The 21,406-nt window shown below is 39.9% G+C and overlaps 1 protein-coding gene across 2 annotated transcripts in view; it reads left to right on the top strand.

Annotated features, from left to right (window-relative positions):
* LOC136843507 (spliceosome-associated protein CWC27 homolog) overlaps window positions 1–21,406 on the top strand; it is a 41,222-nt gene that overhangs the window by 8,694 nt on the left and 11,122 nt on the right. For both annotated transcript variants that reach the window (XR_010854604.1, XM_067112074.1), the window contains exons 2-5: window positions 5,856–6,065; window positions 6,287–6,487; window positions 18,057–18,193; window positions 18,349–18,525. Coding sequence is in view for 1 of the 2 variants with exons in the window: in XM_067112074.1 (XP_066968175.1) it covers window positions 5,856–6,065; window positions 6,287–6,487; window positions 18,057–18,193; window positions 18,349–18,525 (725 nt within the window). In the remaining variant the exon portion in view is untranslated. The remainder of the gene's footprint in view (window positions 1–5,855; window positions 6,066–6,286; window positions 6,488–18,056; window positions 18,194–18,348; window positions 18,526–21,406) is intronic.

Below are 21,406 nucleotides of genomic sequence, written 5' to 3'. Positions count from 1 at the left end.
TCAAGGCCTTCGTTCCCCGAAAGCTGTTTGTGATTCTCGTGGTTCGCCCATTCATGAAGGAGAAGTCTCTGGCGATTCTGAGCCTGCGGGTTTTGATCAACCTTCTGCTTCCTCGTCTTCCGACTACCAGGTGTTAACCGGTCTTCTTAAGGACTTGTTTGGGTGATAAGTTTAAACCCTCGGCTCCTCTCTCTCCTCCTTCGCAGCTTGCCTCTTCCAAAGCGAGGAGAACGCCGGGGTTTGTGAAGATGACTTCTTCACTGGCTACGAAGAAGGCCTTCAAGAAGGTTAACGCCTGGATGGAGGAACGGAAGACGCAAGGCAAGACTTCTTTTGCCCTTCCTCCTTCTAAGCTTTGCGGTAAGGCGGGCATGTGGTATGAGACAGGTGAGGACGTCGGTTCTCGAGTTCCTTCTTCGTCTCAAGGAGACTTCGCCAGCCTTGTCGACGCTTCCAGGAGGTCCCTACTGTCGACTGCTAAGGTTTCGTGGACGATGTCCGAGACCGACCATCATCTGAAGGGACTCTTCCGATCTATGGAAGTTTTCAACTTCTTAGACTGGTGCTTGGGTGCTTTAGACCTCAAGCTTAGAAGCCCCGACTCGATCAGCCTGGGGGAGCTATCCAGTGTTTTGAATTGCATGGATAAGGCCGTCAGGGATGGCTCAGAGGAACTGGCTTCCCATTTTTGTACAGGTCTTTTGAAAAAGAGGGCCTTGTACTGCAATTTCACCTCCAAGTCAGTTTCGCCGTCACAAAGGGCTGAATTATTGTTTGCCCCTTTGTCGAGCCATCTCTTCCCCCAGCCTTTAATCAAGGATCTTGCTTCCAGTCTTAAGGAGAAGGCAACGCAGGACCTACTGGCCCATTCGTCTAGACGTCCTTCAGTCCCTTCTACGTCTTCGTCAGTTCTATCCTCCAAGAAGAAACAGCCCTTTCGTGGAGGAGCTTCTTCCTCGAAATCGACTCCACGAGGGAGAGGTTTTTCCAGAGGAGCAGCCCCATCGAAGCCCAGGGGCAAAAAGTGATCTTCAACTCCTCCAGACACCTGTGGGAGCCAGGCTACTTTCATTTGCGGGAGCCTGGAGAGCGAAAGGGGCGGACTCTTGGTCCGTCGAAGTTCTAGAGAAAGGCTACAAGATCCCCTTTCTCGATTCGCCACCCCTTTGTACGTCACCCAAGGATCTGTCGCCCTCCATCCATTGGGAAAAACAACAGATCCTTTTAGATCTTTTGGAGCAGATGCTCGTAAAAAGAGCTGTGGAGCCAGTTCAGGATCTAGCCTCTCCAGGGTTCTACAACCGACTGTTCTTAGTCCCGAAACAGTCGGGAGGTTGGAGACCTGTACTGGACGTAAGCAGACTGAACCGCTTCATTGTCAAAGAGAAGTTCAAGATGGAAACGTCACAGTCTGTTCTCGGAGCTCTAAGACCAGGAGATTGGATGGTCTCTCTGGACTTACAAGATGCATACTTCCATGTTCCCATACATCCTCAGTCAAGACAGTACCTGAGGTTTGTACTGGGGGGAAGAGTCTTCCAATTCCGAGCTCTTTGCTTTGGTCTCAGCACAGCTCCCATGATATTCACAGTGATCATGAGAAATGTGGCGAGGTGGCTTCACTTGGCGGGGATCCGCGTTTCGCTTTACCTAGACGATTGGCTCATTCGAGCTTCTTCCCAAGCTCAGTGTCTGGAGGACCTAAATTCGACATTGGAGTTGACGAAGTCCCTGGGACTTCTAGTCAACAAAGAAAAGTCCCATCTGATCCCGACTCAGTCCATCGTCTATCTGGGGATTCAGATGGATTCAGTGGCTTTTCGAGCTTTATCCATCCCAAGAACGTCAACAACATTGCTTGGAAAAAGTTTCGTCTCTCCTGGGGAAGGAAACATGCTCGGTGAGGGAATGGATGAGTTTGCTGGGGACCATTTCCTCGCTGGAGAAGTTTGTTTCCCTGGGAAGACTTCATCTCAGGCCGCTCCAGTTTTTCCTAGCGGAGAACTGGATGAACAAGGAGGACCTGGAAGAGACCTTGAAGATCTTTCCGTCTGTCAAGACTCACCTGAGGTGGTGGCTCGACCCCTTGTTACTGGCAGGAGGCGTTTCTCGCGTCTTCAGAGCCCCGACCCAGTGTTGTTTTCCGGACGCGTCCAGGGAAGGATGGGGAGCAACACTAGGAGGGGAAGAAGTGTCAGGCACCTGGAGAGGGGAACAGGTGTCCTGGCACATCAATCTCAAAGAATTAGGAGCTATCCATCTAGCCCTCCAATTCTTCGAGGATCGAGTGTCAGGCCGAGTTGTTCAGGTGAATTCGACAACACCACAGCCTTAGCTTACCTCAAGAAGCAGGGGGTACTACGCTCCGTTCCTGTTCAACTTGGCAAAGGAGATCCTGCTTTGGACTCATGCTCGGGGGATCACAATTCTCACAAGGTTCATCGCGGGCGTAGAGAATATCCGTGCGGACCTTCTCAGTCGGCAGCATCAACTTCTGCCGACAGAATGGACCCTTCACGAGGAGGTGTGTCTGGCTCTGTGGAAGTTATGGGGACGTCCCCTAGTAGACCTCTTTGCGACGTCCAGAACAAAGAGGCTTCCTCTTTACTGCTCCCCTGTTTTAGATCCGGGAGCCTTAGCAGTAGATGCCCTCCTCTGGGACTGGAAAGGCCTAGATCTTTACGCTTTTCCTCCCTTCAAGATCCTGGGAGAAGTGATCAGAAAATTCTCAGCGTCGGTAGGAACAAGGATGACTTTAATAGCCCCTTTTGGCCAGCAGCGGATTGGTTCACAGAGGTCATGACCTTCCTTGTGGACTTCCCAAGGACACTCCCCTGAGAGTAGATCTTCTCAGGCAGCCCCATTTCTAAGATTCCACAAAAACCTCCCGCTCTGAGTCTAACTGCATTCAGACTATCTCGAAGTTGGCAAGAGCGAGGGGTTTTTGAGAGCAGTGGCAAAGGCTATCGCCAGTGCCAGAAGACCCTCTTCTAATTCAGTCTACCAATCGAAGTGGGCCAATTTTAGGAGATGGTGCAAGAGCAGCGGGATTTCCTCGACCACGACCTCTGTGCCTCAAATAGCGGACTTCCTTCTACATCTCAGGGAGAAAGAAAAACTGGCAGTCTCTACCATTAAAGGCTATAAAAGTATGCTGTCGGCAGTCTTCCGACACAGGGGCCTAGACTTAGCCGACAACAAGGATCTCCACGATCTCTTGAGATCCTTTGAAACTGTTAAGGTTCCTAGGCCCATGACTCCTCCTTGGAACCTAGATGTGGTCCTGAAATTTCTTATGTCAGGTCCTTTTGAACCTATGTCTTCTGCTTCTCTCAAGAACGTGACTAGAAAGGCGATTTTCCTAACTTCTCTGGCGACGGCGAAGAGGGTTAGTGAAGTTCAGGCTATTAGCAAGCACATTGGCTTTAGGGGTCCTAATGCCGTTTGCTCCCTAAGTCCATTTTTCTTGCCAAAAATGAAAATCCTTCAAACCCGTGGCCCAAGACGTTTGAAATCAAAGGTTTGACGGAGATTCTTGGACAAGAATCAGAGAGAGTCTTGTGCCCTGTCAGGGCTCTCAAATTCTACTTAGCCAGGACGAAAGAAAGCCGAGGCCCGTCGGACAATCTGTGGTGTTCGGTTAGAAGACCTGACTTGCCTATGTCCAAGAATGCTCTGTCATTCTTTTTAAGAAGTACTATCAAAGAGGCTCATTCTTCCTGCCAAGAAGATGACATGAGGCTTCTTAAGGTGAAAGCTCACGAAGTGAGAGCCATCGCGACTTCGGTGGCTTTCCAGAAGAACATGTCTCTTAACGATCTTCTGGGTACCACCTTCTGGCGGAGTAATTCAGTTTTCGCTTCGCATTACTTACGAGATGTGAAGTCAACTTTTGAGGACTGTTCTTCGCTGGGACCATACGTTTCCGCAGACACAATGTTGGGAGAAGAGGGCAATACTCATCCTATCCTTTAGGGGTTAGGTGGTATTTTTTAATCTTGGTTTTTGTATTCTCGGTTGTTGGGTGGCCACCGATGTGGACGTCCCAATCTTTAGCCTATATTAGGTTCAATGGCTTAGTTAGGCTCGGTCAGGTGGTTGGTTGTTGCTCTTTTTCCCTCTCAGTATGGTCATATGATCTAGTCCCATTGTGGTCTCGCCCCCGTGGACAGGTCATCTAGATCTCACCAGCTTTATAGGTCCCTACCTTGCTGGAGAATCTAGTAAAGCAGAAGCAGGCTTGGGTGACAGTAACCTCGAAGTCAGCTATGCTAACAGGTAAGGAACCAAGGCGTCAATCGCCTACATTTATTTGTTTCCTAAATCCTATTCTGTCTCTACCCACCTCCAATGGTGGGATTCAGCTGTATATATATCTGACAGGTAAGTTTCATGAACAAAATGATATTTTAATGATAAAATAAAGTTTGTTCATACTTACCTGGCAGATATATATAATTATAGTGCCCACCCACCTCCCCTCAGGAGACAGTGGCACTAGAAAATCTGAATAGAAAATGGGAATGGTTCCGATTCCCGCCACCCAGCGGCGGGAATGAGTACTAACCACCTGGCCACACTGCGTGTGCCGCAAGTTTTGAAATTCTGTCGGATTTCGGAGAAATACAGCTGTATATATATCTGCCAGGTAAGTATGAACAAACTTTATTTTATCATTAAAATATCATTTTTACAATAAAAGTGGAAGCCAAGTCTTTGAACAAGGTTGCCATGACCAGAAGGATTGTGGTGTCTCTAGGTTAAGCCTACATCCTTCACATTAGATCTCTCTAATCTCTTGTCTCCCCCTGACATTAAGGACCTGAGAGATTTGAACCTGTTGGACCATTCTTTTTCCTGAAGTGTGATTGAAGAGTTTTCAAGGAAGCTGACTAGGACAGCCATCCTTAACATGGGCAGCACCTCTACTCCTGACCAGCGATTCAGGCAGCAGAGGACTTCCGGTATCCCCCTCTTGATACTCATATCTTTCTATCCAGTGAGAAGGCAGCCAGTGGGGTTTCTCTTGTTACCCCATTTTATGCCAGGGCATTGCCCAGGAGTCTGTGGACCCTTCTTTGTAGGACCTGTGGTGGCTAGTCATTAAGTTGTAGTCTCCAAGCTTATCACGGACAAATAAGTATCTCACTTAAGATACTCAAATGGTTTAAGCTTGGCAGTTGAATGAGTGGGTGACTGGCTCACTTTTCCGTCAGCCATTCTTCCTTCTTCTACACAGCAGCAGATAGGTAGAGTACTTGCTGGATGGTCCATGTTGCAGGTAGACTTTACAATCTGGCAACCTGTCTTAGAGCTTTGGCTCATAAAGTGTGACTCCCTCAGCTATCCATTTTAACAAAGGGATTGGCAGTAGTAGAGCCATCACTTGAACCCATCAGTTAATGATTGATCTAGATACTAGCTGCCTTCCAACCTGTGCCACCATATCTTTAGGCCAGCACTTGGTTTTCTGAGGTTTTCTCAGAGTGAAAGTTCAGATACCTCTCACTCTGACTTGGGTCTATTATTCATGCATCCCTTTGTCATATTGCACAGGAGATTACAGGAGTTATTACTCCTCTGCCCGTGGTCATGACCTGGAGCATATTTGTGTGTGTAGATTCATTGCTTATATTAAACGCTCTGGTTTGTATATCCACAAAACATACAGATTACTGTAAAAATTATGGTTTTTGTTTGATAGAAAATTAAAATTTGTAAATATGTTGAACTAGTTAGGATGTTCAATTCTTGACATAATAAACAGTATTGCATTTAATGTACTGAGATAGATAAAATAGTAATTTAATTTAGTAACTTATGCCATTTTCATTTATTTTTATATTATTTTTCAGGTCCTCCTTGTTACAAGTGCTGGTGATTTTGACATTGAGTTATGGTCTCGAGAGGCTCCTAAGGCATGTCAGAATTTTGTCCAGCTATGCTTAGAGGGATACTATAATGGAACAATATTTCACAGAGTTGTCCCTGGTTTTATTGTTCAGGGTGGCGACCCCACAGGTACAGGAGAAGGAGGAGAGTCAGTCTATGGGAAGCCTTTTCGGGTAAGTGTTTATATTGGATACTTTTTCGTTTCCTGGTCTATGATATAGAATTTCTGATATTCACTAAGATTTCCTGCAGAAATTTAACATTTAACTTTACTGTTTGTGCTTTTCCATGTTTATTTTTTACTGTCCATTGTTTTAAGTTATGAAGTTGTTATTAATTTTATAAATTTTGCGATCATGTAGTTTATCGATTGGAGAATGTGCTCTTATTGCAGGATGAATTCCATTCTCGACTCCGTTTTGTGCGCCGTGGCTTGGTTGCCATGGCCAATGCCGGACCCAATGATAATGGGTCTCAGTTTTTCTTCACACTTGGTCCTTGCCCAGAACTTCAAAACAAGCATACAGTTTTTGGTAAAATCACTGGTGATACTATTTACAATTTACCAAGATTTGAGGAAGGTGAAATTGGGAAGGTTAGTGCTCAGAGATTCTTACCTGTCATTGCATTTATTATTAATAGAATTAGTGTAATTATTGTGTTTGTTATTACTGTAATAGAATGTTTATTTTTTTTTAAGTAGGATCAGGAGTGACCCTGGTTAACAAATGTTGATTTTAATTACTGTCGCTGTAATTTTCTTCATGCTGAGCCTGCGAAGTATACTGTTTTGGCATGATGGTGACATGTCCTGCAGTTGATCTGAAAAATGATGACCTTCTGAGCAGTTTCAGTTCTACTATTACCTAGTCTGAGCACATTTCATTTAGGCTACTACCAAACCAGAACAACACACAAAGCACAGCGACTAAACCACAGAGGAACTCTGACCTTAGAGACAAACCTCATTTCTTTCTTATGCTTGACATCTTACAAAACAGAATTAGCTAATTGCTGAGTTTCTACTGTAGAAGATTAATATAGAGTTGTTCTCTCAGTGTGTATCCCTGCTTTATTTTGCATTGATGTTTAACATTCTGAATGAGTTTCTGGAGGCAAGGTGTTGTTATTGTCTGGTACAGGTTTCAGGCAGTGGGTTTGCATAGTACAATATTATCATTGTTTTGGAATATTTTGTGCCATTCTTTAGAGATGAAGTCACCTCTTACCTTATTTCCCAATACAATTTTTCTTCCCAGATATGCCTCCCAAAAGGACTCCTAACATTTATGTTAAAAGATTTATTGATGAGCTGTGAAGATTGCAAAGACTTATCTTATGAATCTTCTATGGTAGGAATGATCTGCAGAATTTTAACTTCTCGGTTATTGCAACTGTTCCTCATGAGGAATTTCTTGGATATGTGTTAACCTTAGTATGAAGAGATGAAAGGTCCTTCCACCCAGTTGAGGAGTGCATCTCCTTGTGATGAAGTTGACATTTTGGGTAATGATTCTGATTCAGTAGTCAGTACCAGTGTTGTAGTAATAGTTAGTAAGTGTGGTCACCTGTGTGTGTGTGTGTTTAGAAAAGTGTTCCATTGCACCACCCAGTTGAGGAATGCATCTTGTGGTGAAGTTCACATTTTAGTCAGTACAGGTGTTGTGATAACAGTTATTATTAAGTGTGGTCACCTGTGTGTGTGTGTGCATTTAGAAGAGTGTTCCATGGCATTGTTAGCTGAACATGACTTTGTCAAGCTAAAGCCTTATACAGTATAGTATTGTATATGAATCAAAGCAATGACAAATACCTTTTGACTAAGCATAGGCTTATGGGAAGAAGTGTCTATTAGATGGTTTTTACCTTAAGTTTATTAAGAATACAGTACACATTTGTAGGTGACAATATAAACCATTCAACAAGAGGCATTCAGTCTTTTTGAAACCTCTTAAGGAATTTCTGGTTCTCTACTAATGTAGGTAGTACTAGTGGATTGGTTAGAGATTTTTAGAGACACCTGTTTTGGAATCTGTTTTAACATATTTCTACTTGGGTAATGCTATGTTCATGTTGATCTTTATGAGAGAAATGGTTACCTATTTTGAGTGTCCAGTTTGACAGCTCTTTCTTTTACTTTACATCTACAGGATAAGTTTGATACCTCCTCTGTTGGCCAGGACACCCCATTGACCTTTTCTAATTTTGGTTTGGCTTCCAAGAGATACTTTGTATATTGCTATGTACAAATTTGCTATCCCCACTCTCTATAGAAAAATAATTTAAGATATGTGATGAATGAATGTTAAACTGAATATTCAATATCCTTTCACGGAATAATTAAATAAGGTTTCGAATAAAAAAAGTAAATAATTAATATTAATATTGAAAGAAAAATTAAATATTTAACAATATTAAAAAATTCGGAAAAAATGCAAAATTATGTACACAGGTTCGTTTTAGATTTCAATATCTGCCGTGAAGAATTATTGCTGTATGCACTCGGAAGAGGTTTGCCGTCGATGCCTTAATTGAAAATATATACTGTACGGTACTGGATGCGATTAACCTCTCCTCCATACGAACACAAACAATCTGAGAATAAACACTATTTGTCAAAAACGAGCAGAGTATTGAAACGGAATAGAGCACTTTAATAAGACGAGTAGATCACTGAATCAATTAAGTTTAAATGAATATGCAAGAAAATTAATAAATGAATTTTAACTTGTAATTTAAGAAAAGTAACCTTGCCTCACCTAATGCTTTTGAAGTGGAGGCACGGCGATGAAGGTGAGTAATCCTTCTGCTGTTGTAAGTAATCCTTTGTAAGTAATCCTTTGGCAGATGTAGGTAAATATTCACTGCAATCTAATGGTAAGTGGTAGAATCATGAGCCGGTAGAAGATATGGCGATGATGTCCAGCTTATATGTGTCGGTTAAAAGGTAAGTCACTCCATGGATGATGAGTACCTGACCGAAGGTAGGATGTGTTACCTCCTTTAATGGCTGCTTAAGTACTGACTTCTCCAGGCTCTCCCGAAAAAAAGTCAAGTAAAGACCAGTAGATCACTCCTGGAGCGGAAATATGTAAACAGGCAGTATCAAAATGTTCAGTAGTTTAACTGCATTTTAAAGAGCAGTAAAAAGGCTTGGCAAGGTATTTAAACTAATATAATTATTATTTTAACATTAAATAATTATTATTACTTTAACTTTAAAGAACCATTATTTAAATAATTAAGTAATCAATATCAAAGCAATAAAATAATCAGCATTTGATTCAGAAACCTAAACGATATTAATTACTTAAAAATAGGTAATTTCCCAGTTTAAATGAAAACAAAAATATTAGTAAATAAATAAATATATACAAAGAATTAGAAAAAGTGTTAACACTATTTTCTAACTCTCCGGCCCGACGATGGAATGTTTTGCCGAAGGTAAAACATTGCCATGTAGACAATGAATTGCATTAAGAATCATCTGCAATGTAAGTCTGCTTAATCCTTGCTTTGGCAATTTTGGCTGCCTGTCGCAAAGGCTTAGCTTCTACTTGCTTTTTGTTTTCCTCTCTAATTGCATTAGGCACCCCACCATCATGAAATTCATGGTCCTCGACAGTCAAGAGAGGAATTAAAGATTCAGAATGATAATGTACCTTTGATCCATTTCCCTTTAATAACACAGCTCCTGTTACTTCTTCTAGTTCGTTTTCTTTTACATCTAGAATTCGTGCCATGTCATAATTCGTTGGTTTTGCATGTGATCCTAATGAGTACAATGTCCCCCTCTTCAGCTTATGATGTTTCTTTGGAACATATCTGGACTTTTATCGGTTGCTTGCTGTATCATCTGGGCCATAAACTCACCGTTGTATATATCCCTCAACCTATCCCTAACTTTCCGGAGCTTGGAATAAGCATCTTTGACATGCTCGTGATCCCATGGAAGCTCGTCATCTGGAAGAGACTGGAGATCTGGAATAATATTTACAGAAGCTAGCTCATAACCTTTTAATAGCATTTCAGGAGTTATTGGAGCTGGAAATTCTAGGTCAACCTTTCGAAGGCCTTCTTTAAAAGCAATAGGCCTGCGATTTGCAATATGATTAACCTCTAATATCACAAATTCAAAATCTAATATAGACAAAACATTTTTCTTAACTGATCCATATATCAACTTCTTAACAATTTTGACACAGGATTCCACTAATGATCCTAGCTCACTGTGACCCTTAAAATATTGTTCGAATTGCAAACATGATATACCATTTGTTACCATATAATTATATGTAACTGAATCTGACAGAAAGGCCTTCACAGTGTTTAATCCACTTACAATCTGCGATCCCAAATCCGAAAACACCTTTTCTGGTATTCCATAATCAAAGACGTGCAACTGTAAGGCCCGTAGGAACATAGCAGCAGTCAAGTCATGACAAATCTTCAAATTTATAGCCCTACTCCACATGCATGTTATAATAAGAATCCAGACTTTCTTTTTTTTCTTATTGTCCAATACTGAGAAGGGTCCAATGTAATCTAAATAGACATAACGAAAGGGTATATTAGAAGGCATCAACCGGTCTTCCCTGTATGCACTCTGATTTAACTTAACAGGGCGACCATTAAGACGTTTACAAGTTATGCACGATCTAAGAACCCCTTGTATGGTTGAAAATGCATGAATGATAAAATACTGCTTCCTTATTTCAGAAAGCAGTGTATAAAAGCCAGCATGTTTAGTGCGATGATGAACATCTAATATTATTGCCTTTGTCAAAGGGCTGGTCTTTGATAGCAAAATTGGATTTAGTTGTTCCCTGTTCATTTGGTTTTACGAAAGCACTTGTTTTTATTCTTAAAATTCCTTTCTCATCAACAAAAATGTTGAATTTGGCAACAAGGTCTGTAATACTTTTCAGTGTTTTACCTGAATTAGAAAAGTACTCAAAAATATCCTTAAATTCCTGATACTGATCAAATTTAACAAGGAACGATACTGCAACCTTGTGCAAGGAAACATCGTCAAAACATTGAATATGTTGATATTTCTGGGGGTTCTTCTCTTTCATCTTTCTTTTACAATTATTAAGAAACTGAAGAACATACCTGTAAATTCTGACAAGTTTTGAAAAAGATGAAAATTTATCAACCTCAATTAATGGGTTTTCTAAGAGAGTTGTTTCGCTGCACATTTCAGCCATATTGACATTAGCTATAACAAGAGGATTGGGTACCGACACTTTCAGTGCATCAACTGGCAGGTCATCAGACTTCAAAAAATGTGGCCCAGTATAAAAGTTGGACTTGCTCAGTAGATAGTAACTAACAGGACGGCTGGCCATGTCTGCTGGATTTTCCTGACCTTCACAAAATGAGAAGGTAATTTGAAATTTTTCGCATAATCTAGAAATAGTATGCAATTTGTTCTTTACCATAACAGAGACATTCTTCATTTTATCCAGTTTATTAAAATGTAAATTAATCCAGTTAAGACAAATAGAACTATCTGTGTACAACTCCATACCAACAATGTTAATAGGACATAAAGCACCAGGGCCTGACAATTCCTGTCTTAGGTCATGAAGAACTTCAACTCCAAGTGCAACAGCCAAAAATTCCAAGCAAGGGATAGATTTAGTGGCAACAGTTTTGTTCAGAAGCTTGTTCTTTGAAAGTACGAAACTTACTTTGCCTGAGTCGAGATTCTTCATATAGATAACTGTAGCATACATTTGCTTTGAAGCATCTGTGAAACCAATGAGTTTATATGAATCAGATCTCTTGCCCATACCTCGTGGTACTTTTATTTCAGGAGCAGAATTCACTTGATTAGTGATATTTGTCCATTCTCTTTGCAAGTCCATAGTAAGGTGAGTATCCCAATCCAAATCACTCCTGTATTGTAGTCTCTGAAAAAATAGTCTAGCCCTATTTAAAAGTGGGGCATTAAAATTGAACACATCAAAATTAGAAGCAATGCTTGATAAAATCTGACGCTTTGTTGTAGCCTCTGGGTTCAGATTAAGTTTTATAGTGGCAAGGGTGTCACTATCTCTCATCCATGAAAGACCCAAAAGTTTCACTTTATCATCAGTGGACGTTTCTGACATTACATCCAAGTCCTCTTGCAAAGAAGAGTTTGTAAATAACTGTTGCAAGTAGATTTTGTAAGGAGCAAATATGCTTGACAAATTATTAAAAACCCATTGGAGATCTTCAGTTGAATTTGCTGTCACAGCTAGGTTATCCATATAAGACAAACTGTATATCAACCTCTTCAACTTTTGCAATTCAGGAGGGTCTGTCTCTGCATCTACAATGAGAATCTTGTAGAGACCTAACATAAGTAATGCTGGGCTTGATTTAAGGCCAAAAGGTAGCCTGTTGTGTTTGTAAGCAACAAGTTTGTAATCTCCTTTGGTAATATTACGAAACCAATACAGTAAAAGTCTCGCTTGATCAATTTCCTTCAATCCAATGGACAAAAATGCCTTCTTTATATCAAAACATAGCAGATAGTTATCAAATCTAAGTTGTAGAATTGCTGTAGAAATCTTCGAATTCATACAAGGTCCCGCCAACATAGCCTGGTTATGACTGACAACTAATTTCTTATCAGAGCATTTCTCCTTTAAATTTGATAAATAGACTACTGTGGCACTTTGTTGTTTCTCTATTCAAACGAAACACAGGCATATGAGGCAGGAAGCTGTAGAAAGGGTGGCTTTCTTTGAAGGAGTCCAAATCTGTAATTTCCTCAATAACACCCTCCTCTAGCTGTTCTTTGAAGGTTTGATCAATCATCTGCAGCAATTTCGGTTGATGTTGATATTTAGTGCGAATAGACTTTAAAATTGCCACTGCTAAATTCTCATTTTTTGCAAGAAGATTAGAAACATTACTCTTCCATAGCAAAGGCATGATAAGTCTTCCGTCTTCGTTTCTTAATGTTGAATGCAATACAAAATCAATAATATCCTTATTTTCTTGATCCTGCTCATCACAACATTCAACTTCATCATCAAGAACATATTTACATGATAACAAGGTATCATAATCATCATTTATCGTACCTTCCTCGACTTCATCTTTGGCAATACGTCCGTGTTCACTACAACCCTGAACTCCACAGAGATCAACTGCAAAGGAATTTGAAATGGTACCTCTGCAATCACTTCCAATATCTATAAAATTATCAGAAATAGAGCGAGAGAGTGTTGGAGTTGCAGCTTCTTTGAATAAGGCCGTTTTGGCTGAATCTGGCAAAAAAGGTAAACTATCATACAACCTATCCAGATTACCCACAAACAAGACTCCAATGGGACTGCTTAGGTATGTCGAAGGCATAGTAGGATGAATTACATGTGAATTAGTGGGCAAATGATAATCATAGTCTGCCCCTAACAAGAAATCAAACTTATGAAAATTAAAATCATTTTCGACAAGAAACTCATCTGCCAATGAATATCCTCTAGCCAAAAACACATTAACAATTGGGGCTAAGCCCGGTAATGAAAAGGAGGTCCTTATTCTAGGAATACAGACGGCATTTACCACTCTCAGGGATTTGCCTAATGTAAATTCAAACTGAACAAGTCTAGTAGAATAAGTTTTGGACCCATTAAAACCATTAACGGTTACGAGAAAATGGCTTTGCAAGACATTACAATTACAAATATCAGCAATTTCATCTGTTACAAATGAAAGTTGGGATCCACCATCTTTCAAACATCTGATGGCATTTCCATTTGGTAGAGTGACTGTAAACGTAGGTAAAACTACGTTTGACTGACTCTTCGTTACATGACTCATTCCATTATTGGTAGTGTGTATTCCTTTTGGTGCTTGTGTTTTTTGTTCAGTTTTCTCGAACATACACAGGAAAGAGAAATGCAAATCAGAACAATATTTACATTTTGATTTAAAGTTGAAATTGCATTTCGAAGCATCATGATTGCCAGTACATTTGTGACAACGTTTAAGGCTTTTCAACTTGTTTGTCTTTGCCTTTGCATTAGGGAATTTCTCACAATTAAAAATTGCATGAGTAGCATGTACATTATTTGTAGTACATAATACACATTGCTTCAGGTTTATCTTTTCCTGAGGGGTTACATTAAGAGATATAACATTTGAAGCATTAGATTCTTTGTTTGTGGCAGACTGTTTAGATTTAAAAAACCTCTGTTGGGAGTTTGCATATCTCTTTACCACCTCAAAAATGTTGTCATGTATTACCTCAACTGTTGGATTAGTGGTTCTTGTAACTTCAGTTAAATGATCCCTAAATTTATCATTCATGGCCTTCAGAAAAAAATACTGCAACACATCATTGGTTGACATTTTCAAACTCTTAAAGGAGTCCATAGCCATACGCATGTCGCTGATAAACTTATATGGATCTGAATCATAACCCATGTGTAATTCTGTCAACAACTTCATTGCATCATGTTTCATATCATCTGATGAACCAAATGCTTTAAGCAACAAAGCTTTACCACTTTCATACTTCCTATCTTCAATACTTAACGACTGAATCAAGGTAAGTGCTTCATTTTTTAACTGTTTCTGCAACAAGACTAACTTACTATACGAATCAAGTTTCATCTTTGCAGTGATGTCTTCAAAATCTCTAAAAAAGCATTCAATGCTTTCCCCCTTTAAATGAGAATACACTGGCAATGGAATCTCTGGCATCTTTAAGGAAGAGACCTTGTTAATATCAGTTTCTGATCCTGAATTACCGGACACGTCTGTATTCAAAGCATGCAAACTTGCTAACGAAGTGCTTATAAGTACATCATATTCTTCATTGACCTCAAATTCCTCTGCCAATGCCCCCTCACCTTTTTCATTAAATATATGCTCGGCTATCTTCTGATTAAAATCTTCTACTTTCACCCTTAGTGATTTCAAAGTGTTAATGTACTGATTCCTAACAATTTCGCCAAACTCATTACAATGATCGCGAACAGCATTACAACGTTTAGTAATCTGCTGCCGACAATGACCCCTTGTGGCGATAAGAAATTTGACATCTGACATATTTGAGAAGTTAATGAGCAAGAATATACACAAAATAATGCTACATTAATAAGTATAGCACACACAGTACACCATACAAAAACTATTGTGCTGTAAAAAGACTAGATACGCCTATTCGGAAAAAAATCCAACAATAAGCACGATGCAAGTGCCTGAATATGACAACATCGTATGCTTATAGATCAAAACCTCGAACAGCATATAACTTAATACAACACATATTAAGTTAACTAATACGCAACTATATCGCCAAAATCATTACAATTATCGTAAAAGGCATTACAATGCTCAGCAATCTGCTGTCGATAATATCATTTTGAAGCGATCAAGAACGCGTTACATTTGATACCGAGAAATTAACGTCAGTACGAAAATACATAAACTAACGCTACAGAAACAAATTCAGCACATACAGTATGTCCTACAAAAACATTGTAAAAATAGAAACTAGATATATCTGTCCGAAAAGATCCCCAACAAGAAACATGATGCATGTGCCAAAATATGACCACATCGAATGCTTATAGACGATATTCTCGAACAGTATACAGTTAAATAACAGAAAAGTCACTGGCACGAGCAAAAAACAAATTAATATTATTACCACTCTACGAGAAAAGTTAAGGAAAGAACGCTTAAAAAAATCACGTTTGACCCCATAGCCGCAAAGTACAGTAATTAACATATAGAGTAAAGAAAATGGGCGGACACCGTTAACTGTAAATACCATACATCGCAACAATTTACTTGCTTATTAAATTTACTCGCTTATTAAATTTATTGTTGGGCGCCATTTAGAAAAATAATTTAAGATATGTGATGAATGAATGTTAAACTGAATATTCAATATCCTTTCACGGAATAATTAAATAAGGTTTCGAATAAAAAAAGTAAATAATTAATATTAATATTGAAAGAAAAATTAAATATTTAACAATATTAAAAAATTCGGAAAAAATGCAAAATTATGTACACAGGTTCGTTTTAGATTTCAATATCTGCCGTGAAGAATTATTGCTGTATGCACTCGGAAGAGGTTTGCCGTCGATGCCTTAATTGAAAATATATACTGTACGGTACTGGATGCGATTAACCTCTCCTCCATACGAACACAAACAATCTGAGAATAAACACTATTTGTCAAAAACGAGCAGAGTATTGAAACGGAATAGAGCACTTTAATAAGACGAGTAGATCACTGAATCAATTAAGTTTAAATGAATATGCAAGAAAATTAATAAATGAATTTTAACTTGTAATTTAAGAAAAGTAACCTTGCCTCACCTAATGCTTTTGAAGTGGAGGCACGGCGATGAAGGTGAGTAATCCTTCTGCTGTTGTAAGTAATCCTTTGTAAGTAATCCTTTGGCAGATGTAGGTAAATATTCACTGCAATCTAATGGTAAGTGGTAGAATCATGAGCCGGTAGAAGATATGGCGATGATGTCCAGCTTATATGTGTCGGTTAAAAGGTAAGTCACTCCATGGATGATGAGTACCTGACCGAAGGTAGGATGTGTTAATGGCTGCTTAAGTACTGACTTCTCCAGGCTCTCCAAAAAAAAAAGTCAAGTAAAGACCAGTAGATCACTCCTGGAGCGGAAATATGTAAACAGGCAGTATCAAAATGTTCAGTAGTTTAACTGCATTTTAAAGAGCAGTAAAGGCTTGGCAAGGTATTTAAACTAATATAATTATTATTTTAACATTAAATAATTATTATTACTTTAACTTTAAAGAACCATTATTTAAATAATTAAGTAATCAATATCAAAGCAATAAAATAATCAGCATTTGATTCAGAAACCTAAACGATATTAATTACTTAAAAATAGGTAATTTCCCAGTTTAAATGAAAACAAAAATATTGGTAAATAAATAAATATATACAAAGAATTAGAAAAAGTGTTAACACTATTTTCTAACACTCTCTCCTTGCAGCCTCTTAGGTGAAATTTTCTATTCTTTGTTTTCAAACTTGACTTTGGTTGTTTGAGATTCCCCATCGGTCCAGTTTTTGCAACCTATGTTTTTGTTGTGACTTCCTTCCACTTCATTGCATTTCTTAGAATTGTCTGTGTTCTCTGCTAACATCTCCCCATAGAAATTGATTAATTAAGGATAAAAGTTTTTAACTTCTGTGATCTAGAAAATCAGTATTTTTAGCACCAGCAGAAGACAGTGATCAGATGAACTGTGCATTTAGGCACTTTTTTTCCTTATTGAAGTTTTCTTTTGGTGACTGAATTACAACCTGAAGCATTTTATATTTGTGGCTTTACCAATAATAAACAGGCTGTCCTATGCAAGGTTGTTGTTAAGATTTTTGAAGAAAAATTCACCATTCTGTGTCTGAAAAGTTCCCATTTCAAAACTGCATTCTGGGGTGCACCAATTACACTGTGTAAAATACTCTTTTGTTCTTAATTTTGTGTAAAATGCAACTATGTTTTTATTCTGTGTAAAATGTACCTCTGTTTTTATTCAATATACAAGACAAGAATTAACTTCAAATACATTATCTTACATGACTGGGGTACTTGCAATTCTCCTTTGATCAAGTAACTTTATGAACAACATTGGTGAGTTATTTCCTCTTTTATGTTTAGGCTGCAATAGTAAGTGCTTTTCCTGATTAGTGTCATACTTTAGTAAGGTTTAGCTTATCGGGATGATTAGTTTGTCAATATTGGATTATCAACAGTTTGGTTTTTTAAGTAAGGAGCCCTTCGAAGTCTTGCAGTTGAAAAAGACAGTATGTTCAGTTTTTTTTGTCAGGAATCTAGTTAGAATAGAACGGTAGAGAAAATGAACAAAATCAATATTGGAAAAATAGTGTGCAGTAGTATGTGTATGTGTATTGCTATATACAGGAAGCTTTCACCAACTTGATCAGCTGGCTTCTTCAGCCTGAAATCAATAATCTTTGTAGATGAATCAAATAGTAGGCTTCTAGAAAAATTCATCAATTAATTTTTTTAGAAGTAAATATTATAACCAGGACTCAAGAGGCTTAATGGGATTTGAAACATTGTTGATCAAAAGTATGTTTCCAGTACCCAGGGAAATATGATGGGTAATATTATGCAACTGTGTTGTTTTTGTTTCAGGACGATAGACCAGAGTATCCCCATAAAATTGTTAAGACAGAGGTATTAAATAACCCGTTTCCAGATATTACTCCTCGAATGAAAATTGAAAATGAGATTCCCAGAGAGGAACGGAAGAAGAAGAAGAAGGGTACTAAGTAAGTAAGACTGGTTTTCTGTCACTGATTCAGTATAATAATGTGCATTATATGTTCATTCACATTACTGAGATGTTTTCAAAGTTCACACTGCTAATTGGTGACATTTTCACCAGAGGAAAGTTTTTCATGTTGGTTGATTTTGATCTTTTCAGAAATTTCAAGTTACTTTCCTTTGGAGATGAAGCCGAGGAAGAAGAGGAGGAAGTTTTGGCAGCAACCAAAAGTTTTACAACTAAAGGAAACTCTGCTCATGACATTGCCATGGATCCTACACTTTCTGCCAGCACTGGAACTAAAAAAGAAGGAAGTGCCAGTGAAATTGTTTCAGTGTAAGAGCATTTAATTCTTTTTTGTTCAGGAAGCTAAGAGTTGTTTTGGGAATAGTATTTAGTATTGTTGGTGAGAAATTTTCCATTTCTTTCTAAATCAAAGTTTTTAAACATCTAACTTACCTGGTAGTTATATATATATAGCTTAAGTCCCTGACGCCACGGCAGAATTTCAAAAACTCGCGGCAATCGCCGATCGGTAGTCAGGTGAACCACCTGTGCGCCTCTACCCAGGTACCTGGAACCATTCCAACTATTCCTCAGATCTTCCTGCCGCTGTGTCGGTAGCATCGATGGAATTTCGCTTGTGGCCTGTGTTTTTCGCAGCTTATTTTGGTGAAGTACACTTTGGCTTGGCTTTCGCTTGTTCGATTTTTTGGATTTTCTTATAACATATCTGACTTCATCGAGTGTGAAAAATGTGTGTGGGGATACAAGCGGCTTGCTAAAGTCTCCTTGGATCCCCACTTAGTATGTCTGAAGAACGGGAATGAAAGACCGCTCAGAAGAGCCAAGAGTACTGTTTCTCACTCTTCTTGATATAACCAGGAATAGTTCATTCTTTTCCCTTGATAACTATCCTATTGATCCTTCTCCTGTAGTGGTAGTCTCTGAACCCCTACTGAAACAGGTAAGGACCCAATACTTAATGATTTGTTGGCTGCCATTCAGACCCTGGCCCAACAGGTAAAATCCTCTCAGAAGACAGGGATAATATGTGATCGATAATAAGAGATCTAAAAATACAAGTGTTAATATGTTGTTAGTGCAAGTGCAGTGGAGGGTGCGACCTTTCGGTCCTGTTGTGCTCCTAGTCCTAGACCTCTTCCAAGCTCACCAACCCCTGTGAGAAGGAAAGTCGACAGACGAAGGGAGGCAAGAGGCTTTAGCTACCGAGCAGTCGTCCCTCGAGCGCACCTGTCGAAGAATGGATACTTTCTGAAGGAGAAACAATGAAAGACAGCCTTTGTTTTTCCTCCAACCAAACTAGCTCAAGGTCTAGCGTTTAGTATCAAACTGGAGAATCGTTCGCCTCGAAATACCTGCCCCTTCCCAGGAACCTTCTCGAATCTTGTTGATTCTTCTCGTCGAGTGGCCATGGGGAAAACGAAGTTGTTGGTCGATATCAGAATGGACCACCCCCTCAAAAGAATTTGGAGATTTAGGAAGGAAGATGGAATTATTCAACACGACTGACACCGAAGAACTCATATATCTGATGTCGTGTATGGATAAAGGACTCGAGATAGTTCCAACGAATCAACTGCACCTTTCTCAGCGGGACTCCTGAAGAAAAGGGCCCATCTTTGCTCTTTCCTGGCTAATGGGGTCACGCCCAATCAAAATCAGAATTGATTTATACTCTTTTTTCCTCTCACCCTTCTCTCAAGGTTTGGTATAGAGGCCTTTTCATCTTTGGCCCAGAAAACCACGTAAGATTTAATATCTAAAACAGCAAGAAAAGTCCTACCTACGACTTTCATCGCTAAAAAGAGTAAGGCTGAGGTTCCTGTGTTTCAGGTATCTCAGCTCTTTCGTGGTCGGCCCTCCGATAGAGGTTCCTCTAGGGCAGGTAGATGAATGACAACGAGAAGAGGCTCTACACAGGGAAGAAGGAGGACCTGCCTTTCTTCTCCTGCAGACTGCGGTAGGAGCCAGACTGTCCAGCCTGAGTAGGCCCCCTCTAGTAACAAGACAATTCGACCTTTCTGCCAAATGCAACGACAGAACCAAGGCAAAGGTTCTACAGCAACAAGTGTCTATGATGTTGCAAAAGGAGACCAGACAGAGAGTTCAGGATCCGAATTTCCCAGGATTCTACATTCGGTTATTCCTGATCCCCAAATGCTTGGGGGGTTAGAGACCGGTGCTAGACGGGATTGCACTCAACTTTTTTTGTGCAATAAGCAAAGGTCGCTATGGAAACGACAAAATCGGTTCTAGCAGCGGTCAGACAGCATGACTGGATGGCCTCACTGGACCTCCAGGATGCGTATTTTCACGTCCCCATGCACCCGATCTCCAAGAATTTTCTGAAGTTCGTCCACGGGAAAGGTTTTCTAGTTTCGGTCTCTCTCTTTCGGCCTAAACAGACAAGGTTGACGTCTGGCTCTGGAGCCGAGACCTCTCAAGAGCAAGTTACCCAATATTGAGGGACGTCATGATAAGACTTCATAGACTACAGATTGTAGCCACAGCAGCAGCCCGGAGCTCTTCCCTTCCAGCCCCAAGGGTAGCTCTCCTACTAAGAACAAACGTAGACAGTTCTATTCAGTCAGGATACCGGGCTGCAAGAGCGTGGCGGACACTGTGCTGCCTTCCGTACATCCTCCTCTTCCTCCTTCGGATTGGTACTGCTCTGCGGAACCCTCCACGGTCCATTATTGACGATGAGGAGGAAATAATTGCTGTAGTTGAGGCTTCCCCAGCCTGTCCCCAACAGCAGGAAGCCCGCATATAGCTTTACTATAAAATATGCAGCAGACTTTGTCTTCCCGGCTGCAAGCGTGACAACCAGGCAAAGAGAAGAAGGATAATAGACGTCCAACTAAAGCTTCTAGACGTCTAGAAGTTTAAGACGCTGAACGTAGTGAATGAAACTCTAGACGCTGGATGCAGTGGCGTCAAGCATCTAGGAGTGAAACACCATGATGACAAGCGTCAATGAACCCAAGACGTCAAGCGTCAAGGCATTGGACGTCAGGACGCCAGGCTTCAAGATATTGGAAGCCAAGACGGAGTTAGCTCAGGACGCAAGATGCACTGGCATCAAGCGCCTAACAAAGAATTAGGTCTACTGATAAACAGATAGAAATCTCAGCCGATCCCATCCCAAGAGGTTCTATGCCTTAGGATGAAGATTCAGAGTCAGGATTTTCGG

This window comes from Macrobrachium rosenbergii, chromosome 1, assembly GCF_040412425.1.
Source record: "Macrobrachium rosenbergii isolate ZJJX-2024 chromosome 1, ASM4041242v1, whole genome shotgun sequence".
Taxonomy (NCBI): Eukaryota; Metazoa; Arthropoda; class Malacostraca; order Decapoda; family Palaemonidae; genus Macrobrachium; species Macrobrachium rosenbergii.
Note: the sequence above shows the minus strand (reverse complement) of the source record. Positions and strands in the feature narration are given on the sequence as shown.